This window comes from Schistocerca nitens, chromosome 12, assembly GCF_023898315.1.
Source record: "Schistocerca nitens isolate TAMUIC-IGC-003100 chromosome 12, iqSchNite1.1, whole genome shotgun sequence".
NCBI lineage: Eukaryota > Metazoa > Arthropoda > Insecta > Orthoptera > Acrididae > Schistocerca > Schistocerca nitens.
In genome coordinates, this window is record NC_064625.1 from 169,745,992 (window position 1) to 169,761,677 (window position 15,686).

The window sequence follows — 15,686 nt, forward strand, 5'->3', positions numbered from 1 at the left end:
CTGGCAATGACAGGAGTTTACGCGGCCAGATAACAGATGGCGTTAGCGGAAGACAGTTGGCGTACATACAATATCACGAACGTGTTAACGAACAGATTGAAATGTCGAGATTGCCTAGAACACAGCAAGGAATAAAACAGGAAGTAGAAAATGACTTTGTAGATGATAGTGCGTATGTGAACGAATCCACTGAGATGTTTGATTCACCACAGATAAAGAAAGAACCGAAAGAAAATTTTGAGGTAGGATCGGAACATTCCGATTTCGTAGAACAAAACAGCGTGAAAATTTTAAGTATGAACGATTTATTTGAACAATTAACCAAACAAATTGCAGGACAGAGTGAGCACCTCAAAACACAGAATGATCAGTTTAAAAGACACGTTGACGAGCAGCTTAAAACACAGAATGATCAGCTTAAAACACAGTTGAAAAAGGCAGTATCAGATACTGAAAGAAATTTAGGCGAAAAAGTTATCACACAAGTTGGTCAGCTTAAAGCACAGGTCGAAGAACAAGGAATTAAAATTAGTAAACAAATAGAACAGGTAGAACAAAAAGTGGGTAATTTAAGCTCTGTGGTAAATACTATGAAGTTTGAAATTGACACAATTAATAAAAATATGGATACTATGCAGGGGGAAATTGACAACATTAATAGTAGATTTGATGTTGAAATTCTCAACATCCAAGAGAAAGTAGGGCCTCTAGTTGAAACAAAAATAGACGAAAAAGTTTTCGGTCTTAAAACTGAGATCGTAAACGAATGCCAACATGGAATATCACAGTTCGAAAAGGCAGTTTCAGACGCTGAAAGAGATTTAGGCGAAAAAGTTACCGGATGTGTACAAAAGTGTGAACAAAATACATCGAAAATTCAAGGCAAAATTTTCGATCTTGAGAGTAAAATTAAAGATAGGCCTGGTGTTGTCTATAATGGCACACCACTTACGAAGCTATTGGAAGGTGAGGAACGCTTCGATCCCGCCAAGAAACATAACGGATGGCGTCCGTTAGATTTCATCAAAAATTGCGAGAGGATGTTTCCTGAAAACTTGCCTGGTCAGGAGAAAATAAACGTAGTAATTAGCGCCTTAGCAGGTGACACTAAGCGCTGGGGAATTAACTTGAATACCGAACAAATGACGTTCGAAGAATTTAAACAAAAGTTTACGGAAGAATATTGGTCCAAACAAAAATAGGATCATTTGTGGCGCGAGTTTATCATGGCCAAGCTTCATGATAACAGGGGCAGGAATTCTTTGAAAGATTTCTGCGAATATTGGTACTGAAAGTTGACACATTTAAGAGGGAGAAGATCCGATTCTGAAATCATATGGGAGCTATATAAAAAGCTTCCAGAAGATTCGAAGAGATACGTGGGAAGCAATCATCGCAGCTTCCAAGCGTTTCTCGAAAGGGTCGAAGACGAAGACCACTGGCGCGAAAGTCGTGCCAATTATCAGAATTTTGGTAACAGAAATAATCGCAATAATGACGAGAGAAATGACGGCGATGGGTTTCGCGTCAACGTGATACAGAGGGGTAGAGGCAGAGGAAGAGGAGGTTATCTAGGTCGCGGTAGAGGTTACACCGCGCAAAATAATAACGATGCGGGAAACTGATTTCCGCGAACGTTGCGGGCCAAACGGAAGCGGACAGTACATACCCGCCCCGGTTTAAGAAATGTTACAGGACTGACAGTAAAGTTATGAGACAGGTTAGAGACAGGCATGGAACGACGCAACGTGTTGTTGCGGAACAAGCGTCAGGTGCGAGCGCTGGTGAGTCATCTTCGCCGCACAGAGCAATACATGTTAACAGGCGAGTGGAGCATCAGAGGGCAACGGCCCAGCCTAACAGAACAGCTGTTCAGAGAGAAGCCGCTAGCAAGGCGGCAGCATTACGTGCGAACATTGCCGTAAGAGCTGGTGAATACATTACGAGTGGTAATTCCGTGGCGAAGGAAATAGTAGATGTAACAGTGGATACACAGAGAGGTGCGGTTAGCAGTGTTAGCAATGAAGTAAATGGCGAGAATGAATTAGCAGAAGTAACTGATTGGCGTGTGCAGATCGACGATCTGTACAAGGGCCTTAAGCACTGTGAGTGGGAGGATTTTAAAAAGGAGTATGAGGCAAGGAAGTTAATTAGTGAAAAAGGAAATAATAAGGACGTCGATAAGGTGACGTGGCCCGAATTTAAAGAGGAGAGAGTAAATAGCACCGTGCAAAGTACACGTGCCGCCGATAGGACAATGGTTGAAGATAGGAAGGAATTGGAGGATGAAATCCTAACCATCGACGAGAAAGTACCTTCTGTTAACGATCCGCCAACAGTACAAGCTGCTACCGAAAGGCACCGTGGGGAAGGGGCAGGTAATTACCTAAAAGTAATTGAAGTCCACGAGGATTACACTAAATATGAAGTAACAGTGGATGTGAGTAAAGCTGATAGTGAGGCCATTTTGTCAAAAGAGGATACTGAGTTAAAATCAAAGCCTGACGAAAATGCAGAGGGAGAAATTAGTGCCTGTATCAGAAAAGCTTTTATGTTAGAAACTGAAAGCGATCCAGAATGGTCGGATTCGGACGATAGTTCAGATGACGAGTATTTCAGTACTAGTGAAAATAATGGGAATACAGCTAATTGCGATATTGTACCTACTGACAAAGTTTCAAAACAAAATCCAGATGTTGAGACTGAACAAAGAAAGAAAGAGCCACCTGACGACTCAGGGTCTATTTTACAAAGAGTTCAAGTGATTAATGACTTTGAACTCCCGAACCAAAGAAACCGCCAGATATAGGTGATGTGAATGTTAAAAGCATATCTTGGGACGATGTTATCGTCGACCCGGATTTGCTTAGGGAAGATCACAATGATGAAAAGCATTTGACGGTTAAACAAACTGTAATACCAGTTGAAATATATAATGTGAAATTGCAAGTACTTCTTGATACTGGATCTCAGATAAGTGCAATCTCCCAGTCGTTTTTCGAACACATTTCTGATAAGCCTGGGCTAGTAATTATGTCAGTGACGGGTGTAAAAATTGTTGGTGCTACTGGCAAGACTAGCAAGCCGGTAAAGAACCAGATTTTGGTTGAATTTAGTATAAAAGGACAAAAGTTTGAACACGATTTATTGGTTGTGCCAGATTTGAGTACTGAAATGATTCTGGGTATAGATTGGTTAGATAAAGAAAAGGTTATTATTGATTGTAGCCAGGAAGTTATCAAAATTAATAATGCATCTATGAATTTGGAATTAAAATTTGAGGAAAATGGGAAGGTGTTCGATTCAGAAATTGATTCTTTATTGTTGGAGATCAACCAAGGGAATGATGGTTTGACAAACATGTATGAGGTGTACCATGTCAAGAGGTTAATAGACGAGTGTGACAAGCAGGGGCATGATTTTAAAGAAATTGTGGAAAATTTGAAAGAGATATCTCCTGATCAGAAAACAGAATGGCTTGACATTTTAGAAAGTAATAGCACCGTATTTTTGGACAAACCTGGCCTAGTTAAGAACTTTGAATACCAGATTGAGACATCAGAGCATAAACCTTTCTTTGTAAGACCGTTTTCGATACCCATATCAAAGAGGCAGGCTGTTCAAGTGGAAATAGATAAAATGATAGAATGGGGTGTAATCGAACGGAGTAGCAGCAAATATAATAGTCCCCTTATCATCGTGAATAAAAGGGATGGGGGAGTAAGAGTAGTTATTGATGCCAGGACTTTGAACAAAATTGTAAAGAAGTAAATAGACAGACCTGAAAATCTGGACGAAATGCTCCAAAAGTTTTATAATGTGAAGTACTTAACCAGTCTGGACATGACAGCCAGATACTGGCAAATCCCATTGAGCAAAGAATCGTGAAAATATACCGCTTTTCTATTCACCGGGAAATGCTATCAGTATAAAGTAGTGCCATTTGGGCTTAGCACTTCTGTGGCAGTATTTATTAGGGCACTGGACTTTGTATTAGGGAGAGAATTGAGTTCCCGGCGAACCATTTATGTAGATGATTTACTAATTGCTACTGAAGAATGGCAAGAGCACTGTGAATTATTGCAGAAAGTTTTTGCTGCTCTACATGCAGGGGGCATGACACTTAAGTGGAAGAAATGTGAATTTGTGAAGTTGGAAATAAAGTTTCTGGGACACATTATTACTACAACCGGTATTGGAAAGGACCCGGAAAAGTTAAGTGCAATAGCAGGGTGTCCAGCTCCTAGAAATAGAAAACAGTTGAAAGCCTTTTTAGGTTTATGTGGGTTCTATATAAAATTCGTCAAGGGGCAAGTTTTTAATAGTCCTCATCTGAATAATCTACTTAAGAAAAATAGTGCTTTTGTGTGGACTGAAGGGTGCATGAGAGATTTTGAAAATTTAAAAAGTGAACTTTTGAATGACAATATTTTGCATCACCCCATACTGTCAGAATCTTTCCACATGAGTACTGACAGTAGTGCTTATGGAATTGGTATAGAAGTTTTCCAAGAAATCTGTGATGGCAAAGAAATTGAACACAGGACTATCGCGTTTGCAAGTAGAACTCTAACAAAATACGAGAGAAACTACACTATATCGGAAAAGGAGGCTTTAGCCATTATATGGGGGTTAAAGAAATTCAGGAATTATCTGTGGGGCCATAAGCTCATCATACATACTGACCACAAAGCTCTAACTTTTCTTAAAGATTGTCGTTTACTTAATGGCAGGCTAACTCGTTGGGCTTTGTACCTGCAACAATTTGATTACGAGATTTGCTATGTTAAGGGTGCTGAGAATTATGTGGCAGATGCTTTATCTCGATTGCCTAATGGTATGAGTGAAGCGCCCAATGAAAATGGTGAAGAGGGTACTTTTCAGATAAGGTATATGAAAGAGGTTTCAGGAAAAAGGAAAATTGAGCAAATATGTAAAAACATGAGATACCATCAGAATGAGGATCCGACATGGAAATCTGTGAAGGTAAATTTTGACAGTGTGCAGTATCCTCAAATTAAGAAGTATTACAAAATCTTTAAAGGCATTTTATATAGGAGGAAAGATTTAGTCACTGAGGAATGGAGAGTATGTTGGCCACACCAGTTTGATACTGATGTCATAGACTATTTTCATTTAGCATTGGGGCATAGTGGGCCAAAGAAATGTTTGGATAAATTGAATAATGTAGTAGTGATTGCTAGTAGTGTCAGTAAGAAGGTAAAGGAACGAATTAAGTCGTGTGATGTCTGTCAAAGGGCCAAAGTATCTAACAGAACTAGTAGAGGTCCAATGCGAAGTACATTACCTGAGGACACCCTAGAATTATTATCAGCAGACTTGTATGGTCCCCTCCCAAAGACTTCGGGAAATTGTGCATATATTTTAGTAATTTTGGAAGTATTCTCAAAGTTTGTGAAATTATACCCCTTGAAAAAAGCAACAGCAAAAGCTGTATTTAGTAGGATGGTCGAATATTTCAGAACCATTGGGAAACCCAAGGCAGTACTATCTGACAATGGACCACAGTTTATATCCAAAATTTGGAAGGAAGGAATGGAGCAAATTGGTGTGGAGGTTAAATATATCTCAGCCTATCACCCAGCTAGCAACCTGGTTGGAAGGTACATGCGAGAAATCGGGAGATTGTGTAGAACATTCTGCAGTCATAACCATAGAGCCTGGGGCAGATTTATATCGGAATTTGAGAATGACATGAACACCTTACATCATGAATCTACTGGGTTCCCACCGGAAGAAATTTTGTTAGGCAGCAGAAGTAAAAGTTTAATTGAGGAAAAACTAGAGTTTCCGCCTTTTACAAGCTTGGGGTTGAGTCAAAAGAAAGAATTAGTCAGAAAACGGGCAAAGCAAAAAGCAGAATCTAGATCTAAAAGACATGATAAAAATCTGAAAGTTTCAAAATTTAAAATTGGGGATTATGTTCTTTTAAAAACCCACGAAAAATCTAGTGAACTGTACCATGAAATTTCTAAATTGAAATATATTTATAATGGACCGTATATAATACAGAACATTCCACACGATAATGCTTACTACCTGATCTACCCAAAATCCAAAAGACCTTTAGGTGTAAGAAACGTTGTGGACCTGAAATTGTATGTTCCTAGGAGTGAGTGACATAAGTACACTCAGAGAGCAATTTGCAGTAATTGTGCTGTATCTTACGCTGAAACTATTTTATCCTAAATGTAACAAATTTTTGTAAATATATGTATACCAATATCAGTGAGCTAATGTACTTATGTGAGTTTCAGATTACCAAACGTACTATAAATGTAAAGATGTATGGAGAAAAGGGCTGAAAAGAAAGGATAAATGCTGTAAGCCAGATAAAAGATGGGACTGTCAAAAATCAAAGTGGGCAGTATATGAGTCATAATATAAAGGACGGCCAAACACCAATGAGGGCAGATAAATAGTCAAGGGAGAATTGTAAGTGTGGTGCAGGAGATGTGATAAAATGATGGGAAATGGACTGCCCAAATCTGAATAATTGGCAGCAAATATATGTAGTGATTTTTCTAAATAATATTGTGTGTTTATTAGTAAATAAGGAAATGGACTGCCATTCAATGTAAGCAGCAACAAATTGTCTTATAGTGTATATAGGTATTTGTATATGCTTTGTAGGCAAGTGTTTGTGTTTCAGCTTTTGATTTTATTTCTCTGAGAAATTTAATAATAATGAGTAATTTGCTATTTAAATCATGTTGTGATAGGAGGTTGCACTGTGCCAAAGGCACTTGAGCAAATGATAGGTAAATGTTCTTGATATGTTAAAAAGTATAGATCTATATAATGTGAGTGAAAGGAAGTTGTGGTATAAACTTTTATGATGGCACATTCATGCAAAGATTCAGAACCCCTGTATAAATATAAAGTTCAGTGTTCCCATCAAATTTAAACTTAGTGAAATTTACTGGAAACAGGGGCATGTGTAACAACAACAACGCTGTACTATTGTACATATAATAATTTTCCATCTGATTTTTCCATAAATTAGTGTAATCAATGTTCTGATTTCATTTCCTTTTGGTTTTATGTTATTGTGTTAAGAAAACTGTAAACAAATTTCGATGTGAATTTTAATGTTTATGTCAAATTTCAAGCAATATTGCAATAGAATTGAAGTGTAACAAATGTTGAGACTGTTGTAAGATGTTACAATTGTAATTGTGCGTCTGGTCCATACGTAGGCAATGTATTAGAATATGTAGAATGCAAAACCTCGGGTGAATACCCTGTCTGTAAGGGAGCGATAAAAGGTGGATGGCACGAGTGCGGGAAAATACACACGGGCACTGCACGGCATAACGGGCTCAGCAGAGTAGTCGGAGTTGGGCATTGGTCTGAGCAACACGTTCTGGATCGAGGAGGCTCTCCAGGAAGACGCAGTTTCATTGAGCCTCGGATATGCCGTTCCAACGCCCTTACAGCATGGCAAAATTCCATAGGCACTAAATGGAAAAGTATTGCGACGCTAAGAAGAAGTAAAGTGCCGATACGTCAAGAGCCATTGCTGTGGTTGTATGTGTGCTCTGTGCCTCGCCATCTCGCCACCCGCCAACCGCCGCAGCGTTACAAAGGGTCCCAACACACTTCCCTGCGATACACCCGGAGTTACTTCTACATCTGATGATGACTCTCCAGCCAAGATAACACGCTGTGTTCTTCCTACCAAAAAGTCCTCAGTTCAGTCACAGATTTCACTCGATACCCCGCATGAACGTACTTTTGACAATAAATGTAGGTGCGGAACTGACTCAAATGCTTTTTGGAAATCAAGAAATACTGCATCTACCTGACTGCCTTTCTACCATATCTTCCTTCATCATCGGCGTTGTCGTTGTTGCCGTGAGGCACCCGTTATACCAAGTGGAAAGGGGCGTCGATCTTAGAGCATGAGATATGGTAACCTTAAGTCATTGACAACACACAACGGTCACGGTAGCAACTGATTCCAGAATAGCTGCAGTAGTTAGGATCTACGAACTACCCCCTCTTGACCAGGTCCCCAAAACTTAACTTGTAACGAGATCCCTTCGAAGCAAATTGTCATAAAGATCGTCTATAAAGGCTTCGTACAACGGTAAGAAATGTTACAGTCTATGGATTAAAAACAGATATGACCAAATTGTCTTGTTTCTTCTGTTTTATTTAACATAACTTTGTTCACAGTTTTATTTCACATTCACCACTCATTCACACTCTGATGTGGAGTATATGCGAGTGCCTGAACCCTAACTCCCGAGTTCCATCGAAACCCTTTGTTGGACAGTTTTGGTTGCTCGACACCAACATTCAATGATAATGATACAGTATTTTGTAATTGACTCTTCTAGTTTAGCCACCGCCCTCCACGAATGTTTGTTAGGCGTAAGACAATTACACACTTTTCTCTCCGGTCTGCTATTATTAAGGGTTCGCGTAAAAGTTAACGTTTTTCTCCTTTTCATAAATTGGAGCCAGCTCTCCGTGATATAATAAAAAAAAAAAAAACCCGGTTTCAATACCGCATCCCTCGTGAGATGCATATAGATTTATCCCAGAATTGACCACCCTGTAGGTGTACTCAGTTTAATGAGCACACTTCGCTATCCGCGATTTCGTGTAACTAAATGTCCTCCTGTTACTCTGATCGTGTAGCGTAGTTATTTAAAACTCGCCCCTATATTTTTTTTTCGCAACACACAATTAGCACTTCTTTATTTGTTTTTTTCTGAGAGTAAACTAAAAAAATGATGCCGTATCATCGGCTTTGTCTATATAAAGCAAAACACCTCAATACGCCCAATTTTACCTCTTCTTATAGGATCGGCTACCTTACTCTTTAATTTACTACATATTATTTCCAATAACACTAAACAGGCATCGCCGTTATATTTTAATTTTATCCAAAACATATTATTATTATTATTATGACTGACTAAATCGTAACAAATCGCACGGCGTGTGTTTTTAACGATAGCTTTACACTCGCCCAGCCTTTATTCGTGCAATATTATATAGAAATATACAGACAGGACCAAAAGATCAATCTCTCTACCGTAACCAATAGAGGCAAATATGCTATTCAAGTTCCGTTACATCTATCTCGACTTGTATTGTTACACCTCGATACAAAGCTTTCAGTACGTCACGTGAGAAAAGTGCGAGTTGGGTTTCATACGAACGATGTTTTCGGAATCTGTGCTGGTCGGCGTGGAGGTGGTCATTCTGTTTGAGATATCTCATTATGTTCGAGATCAGAATATGTTTTAAGAGTCTCCAATGAGTTGATGTCAAAGATATTGGATCATAGTTTTGTGGCTCAGTTCTACTATCGTTCTTATGCACAGGTGTGACCTGGGCTTTCTGGACACGGTTTCCTGTTTGAGAGATCTACGATAGATTGTAGTTAGATTAGTTCATCACTCCATCACACCAGAAGTGCTTCAAACCACTGCCAACAGTCAACTGCTTTGCTTCCTGGAAAGACTTGTAACTTTAAGTGGCATCTAGTAACGCGTCTACCAATGTTAAAGGGGAGGGGGGGGGGGGGGGTCAAGTGAGTGGTGCTGTGATCCGTGGGTGAGAACTTTTAATACAGCCTTCGTAGCTCCTGGTACAGATGGATCAGTAGTTTGCTTTTTCCAAGTAATAGATAAGGAGAGTGGCAGAAATACAATATTATGTAAACTGAAGGTGGAGAGGGGAGAAAGGAAAGAAACTATTGATATCAGCTTTGTCTGGACTTCGTGAGGAATCAGCAGGGATCAGTGAAAATTTGTGCTGGACCGGGACTCAAAACCTGCATCTGCTGCTTACTAGGCAGTTTTGTTCACCACAGTGGCATCCGGACAAAGCGTTTACAGCAAATGTGCTGACTATCTCAGCACGGTCTGCGGATGACACACATTCTCACCTGGCGCCATCTACGCACAATCTCCGTCCGTATCCTCCCAGCTCACTAATTTTAGATTCGCACCGCAGGGCAAACGAAATTTGCATCCGCACTGGGGATAACGGATTCACTGTCCATCGAGGCAGTGTAACATCCACGAGATAAATTTTAGCTACAGTGCGATGAGAGGAAATTATGCCTCTAACAGTTATAAACATTATCTATTCGACATATGAAAAGACAGTGTAAATGATGATAAAATATTGATTATTTATATAATATTTCATGATGTAATAGTACATATCAATGTGTATCATACAAGGACAATAATAATTGTAAATTCCTTTTATGATCTGCGTTTGTCTTCCTTCGTTTTTACCTTTTGTTGGTTGGCTTTTGTAGGTTGTGGATGCAAGACGCATATCAAACTGAGGTCTGTTAAGAAATTGTAATTATTTGTTAATTATTATTTGAGAATAGAGTTCATTATTATTATAAATATGAGTGAATAATTATTTGTAACTTTAATTCCTCTCTCAGTAAGCATTATCTGTGTTAATTATTTCTTTCCGCTGCAAGGAGCGCAGCCATTGACGATAGCGATTTGTATCGCGTTTTTGTCTGTGTTTTCCTTAGGAAAAAATCAAATGTTTTCTTGATGAAGTCTAAATAGTGCACAATACGAAAGTAAAGTTTAATAAGCATTTCAAATACTTATCTTATTTGCTCTAACAATAGAAAGTCTCTATCAATTGTCTGCCGCCATCTTAACAATTATCTCAGCGGCAAATTCAAATTACGCAACTCTGCAGATATAAATGCCGAAGGTAATAAAAATGTGTAAAAATAAATGTGCACCGGTGGTCCCGAACTCATTTTAATGAAAATAATTCGAATCAGATTGGTTCTTTTAAAAACAGTGCTCATAACACGATCCTTACAACAAACTTTTCTAGCTGATGTATGGACCCGAAATTAATTACGCACGTGTTGCGAAGAATATTGTTTCAGGTAACATACGTCAGTGTTGTGCGCGGCTGATATTCGGTGGTTTTAATTATCATTTTGCTGAAGATAACTGTTTCCATCATAATCAATAGTTGTATAGAATCTGTTGTATGAACTGTGATTTAGTGACACTTACACAAATTACAGACAACACTTTAACACAACATTAACTTGGAGTTCTTCAGCAACTTGACGAAATCTTTAGCCAGGAGAAAAATTATTTAGTAATTACTCAATGTAATGAAGGTTGTACACCTGGAAGAATCCTGGAGGTACTAAAAGGTATCAGATAGATTATATAATGGTAAGACAGAGATTTAGGAACCAGGTTTTTAATTGTAAGACATTTCCAGGGGCAGATGTGGATTCTGACCACAATCTATTGGTTATGAACTGTAGATTGAAACTGAAGAAACTGCAAAAAGGTGGGAATTTAAGGAGATGGGACCTGGATAAACTGAAAGAACCAGAGGTTGTACAGAGTTTCAGGGAGAGCATAAGGGAACAATTGAAAGGAATGGGGGAAAGAAATACAGTAGAAGAAGAATGGGTAGCTCTGAGGGATGAAGTAGTGAAGGCAGCAGAGGATCAAGTAGGTAAAAAGACGAGGGCTAATAGAAATCCTTGGGTAACAGAAGAAATATTGAATTTAATTGATGAAAGGAGAAAATATAAAAATGCAGTAAATGAAGCAGGCAAAAAGGAATACAAACGTCTCAAAAATGAGATCGACAGGAAGTGCAAAATGGCTAAGCAGGGATGGCTACAGGACAAATGTAAGGATGTAGAGGCTTATCTCACTAGGGGTAAGATAGATACTGCCTACAGGAAAATTAAAGAGACCTTTGGAGAGAAGAGAACCACTTGTATGATTATCAAGAGCTCAGATGGCAACCCAGTTCTAAGCAAAGAAGGGAAGGCAGAAAGGTGGAAGGAGTATATAGAGGGTTTATACAAGGGCGATGTACTTGAGGACAATATTATGGAAATGGAAGAGAATGTAGATGAAGATGAAATGGGAGATAAGATACTGCGTGAAGAGTTTGACAGAGCACTGAAAGACCTGAGTCGAAACAAGGCCCCGGGAGTAGACAACATTCCATTAGAACTACTGATGGCCTTGGGAGAGCCAGTCATGACAAAACTCTACCATCTGGTGAGCAAGATGTATGAGATAGGCGAAATACCCACAGATTTCAAGAAGAATATAATAATTCCAATCCCAAAGAAAGCAGGTGTTGACAGATGTGAAAATTACCGAACCATCAGTTTAATAAGTCACAGCTGCAAAATACTAATGCGAATTCTTTACAGACGAATGGAAAAACTGGTAGAAGCGGACCTCGGGGAAGATCAGTTTGGATTCCATAGAAATGTTGGAACACGTGAGGCAATACTAACCTTACGACTTATCTTAGAAGAAAGATTAAGAAAAGGCAAACCTACATTTCTAGCATTTGTAGACTTAGAGAAAGCTTTTGACAACGTTAACTGGAATACTCTCTTTCAAATTCTGAAGGTGGCAGGGGTAAAATACAGGGAGCGAAAGGCTATTTACAATTTGTACAGAAACCAGATGGCAGTTATAAGAGTCGAGGGGCATGAAAGGGAAGCAGTGGTTGGGATAGGGGTGAGACAGGGTTGTAGCCTGTCCCCGATGTTATTCAATCTGTATATTGAGCAAGCAGTAAAGGAAACAAAAGAAAAATTCGGAGTAGGTATTAAAATTCATGGAGAAGAAGTAAAAACTTTGAGGCTCGCCGATGACATTGTAATTCTGTCAGAGACAGCAAAGGACTTGGAAGAGCAGTTGAACGGAATGGACAGTGTCTTGAAAGGAGGATATAAGATGAACATCAACAAAAGCAAAACGAGGATAATGGAATGAAGTCAAATTAAATTGGGTGATGCTGAGGGAATTAGATTAGGAAATGAGACACTTAAAGTAGTAAAGGAGTTTTGCTATTTAGGGAGTAAAATAACTGATGATGGTGGAAGTAGAGAGGATATAAAATGTAGACTGGCAATGGGAAGGAAAGCGTTTCTAAAGAAGAGAAATTTGTTAACATCGAGTACTGATTTAAGTGTCAGGAAGTCGTTTCTGAAAGTATTTGTATGGAGTGTAGCCATGTATGGAAGTGAAACATGGACGATTACCAGTTTGGACAAGAAGAGAATAGAAGCTTTCGAAATGTGGTGCTACAGAAGAATGCTGAAGATAAGGTGGGTAGATCACGTAACTAATGAGGAGGTATTGAATAGGATTGGGGAGAAGAGAAGTTTGTGGCACAACTTGACTAGAAGAAGGGATCGGTTGGTAGGACATGTTCTGAGGCATCAAGGGATCACAAATTTAACATTGGAGGGCAGCGTGGAGGGTAAAAATCGTAGAGGGAGACCAAAAGATCAATACACTAAGCAGATTCAGAAGGATGTAGGTTGCAGTAGGTACTGGGAGATGAAGAAGCTTGCACAGGATAGAGTAGCATGGAGAGCTGCATCAAACCAGTCTCAGGACTGAAGACCACAACAACAACAACAACAATGAAATAAGATTATCATTTTCATTTACTAATTAGTTAAATACCAAACCACTGAATAACACAGCGAACGCCACAGCAGATTAATTATACGAATGAGTGGTGTCTGTTCTTTCGGACATATAATAAATGCAATATGCTCGGCACTTTAGCGAGACTAACCTCCTCTCGACCGTAGTCCACTTGGCGCACAAGCGCCGGAGCGCGCGTCTCTCGGTGCTGACAAAATACTCTGCCTCCTGCAGCCGGTAGTGCAGCCAGCCCAGGTCCAGGTCGCACAGGTGCGGACACCTGTCGGCGAGCCCTCTCAGTGGGATCTGGCAGCCCACATTCTGGTAAGGCTTCAACTGCAGTGCACGGAGCTGCGCCAGTCCCGCAACCGCGTCCACGAACCTCGCGTCGGCCAGCAGCCCCCTCTCCGAGATCTTCAGTGTGCGGATCTTTTTGCATCCGTCAAACAGATTCTTCGCTTTCTGCAACGAGATTACACAGAAGTTGATCAGAAATCTGAATACTGAATTAAGCAGAGAAACAGAACAGGCAAGGGAAACGTGGGTTAAAGAGAGCTGTAATGAGAGAGAGATGTAAAGAAATAGAGAAACTAAAAATGGAAGGAAAATACCAAGTAATGTATAAGATTAGCTGCTGACCCAGTCTTAGAAGTTAAGAAAAGCAGGACAAGTTTGGGAACTGAAAGAAGTGATGGTACTATGGCTCACAGAGCAGAGGAAGTGTTGGGAATTTGGCAAGAATATGCAGAGTGCCTATATGAGGCCGATCAAAAATGGAGAGACACTGAATTAAAAGAGGAGACTAGAGTTATAGAAGAGGACAAAGGATGCTGCATCTTGGAAGGAGAAGTAAGAAGGGCTTTAAGAGAGATGAAGAATCATAAAGCAAGTGGAACTGACGGATTACCAGCAGAGTTGTTTAAAAGTCTCAGTAGTAGTGGTGTGAAAGAGTTAACATATCTATGCAATAATATATATAAAAAAAAGTGAATGGCCGTATGAATTTTTCTCAGCAATAATGATACCAATTGCAAAGAACAGGAGTGTCAATAAAAGGGAGAATTTTGGAATTATTAAGTTTCATTTCCCATGCTGCAAAAGTGCTATTAAGGGTGATAATTAGAAGACTGGAAAAAGTCAACTAGACGGACAGAAACCTGATTAAAAACTTATACCTCCAACAGAAAACATGAGTACAGATAGGGAATGAGATGACAGAGGAAAGCACAATTGGAAGGGGAGTGAGCCAAGGCTGCTGTCTCTCCCCGATATTGTTTAACATAAATTGGAGTAGATTACACAAGAATGTTTGAAACAAAATAGAAGAGTAATGGTTGGTGGTAGGGGGATAGTATGTATTCTATTTGCAGGTGATGTGGTGTTCCTGGCAGACAGCAAAAGAACTGTGACTGGGGTATTAAAAGAATTAAGTAAGATCTGTGAGAACTTTGAAATGAGAATTAGTAATAAAAAGAGAAAATGTATGGTGATAAGTGCAGGAAAAGTAAGAACAACTATAAAGTTAGGCCTGGAAGATATAGAACAAGTTAGTGTTTTCAAATATCTAGCAAAGCATTATCACAGATGACATGAGATGTAATGAGGAGATTGAAACACTTATACAAATTGCCGAGGAAGTATTTAATAAGAGGAGGAGGATTCTATGTGGGTGCACAGACAGGGATCTGACAGAGAGACTGGTGATGTGCTTCATACGGAGCGTGGCACTGTAAGGTTCTACATCTACATTTATACTCCGCAAGCCACCCAACGGTGTGTGGCGGAGGGCACTTTACGTGCCACTGCCATTACCTCTATTTTCTGTTCCAGTCGCGTATGGCTCACGGGAAGAACGACTGCCGGAAAGCCTCTGTGCACGCTCGAATCTCTCTAATTTTACATTCGTGATCTCCTCGGGAGGTATAAGTAGGGGGAAGCAATATATTCGATACCTCATCCAGAAACGCATCCTCTCGAAACCTGGCGAGCAAGCTACACCGCGATGCAGAGCGCCTCTCTTGCAGAGTCTGCCACTTGAGTTTGCTAAATGTCTCCGTAATGCTATCACGGTTACCAAATAACCCAGTGACGAAACGCGACGCTCTTCTTTGGATCTTCTCTATCTCCTCTGTCAACCCGATCTGGTACGGATCCCACACTGATGAGCAATACTCAAGTATACGTCGAACGAGTGTTTTGTAAGCCACCTCCTTTATTGAT

The 15,686-nt window shown here is 39.7% G+C and overlaps 1 protein-coding gene across 2 annotated transcripts in view; it reads right to left on the minus strand.

Moving 5' to 3' along the window:
• The window catches only part of LOC126215028 (uncharacterized), a 132,899-nt gene that overhangs the window by 88,368 nt on the left and 28,845 nt on the right, over positions 1 to 15,686 (minus strand). For both annotated transcript variants that reach the window (XM_049941655.1, XM_049941654.1), the window contains exon 4: positions 13,618 to 13,928. In XM_049941655.1, coding sequence (XP_049797612.1) covers positions 13,618 to 13,928 — 311 coding nt within the window. The remainder of the gene's footprint in view (positions 1 to 13,617; positions 13,929 to 15,686) is intronic.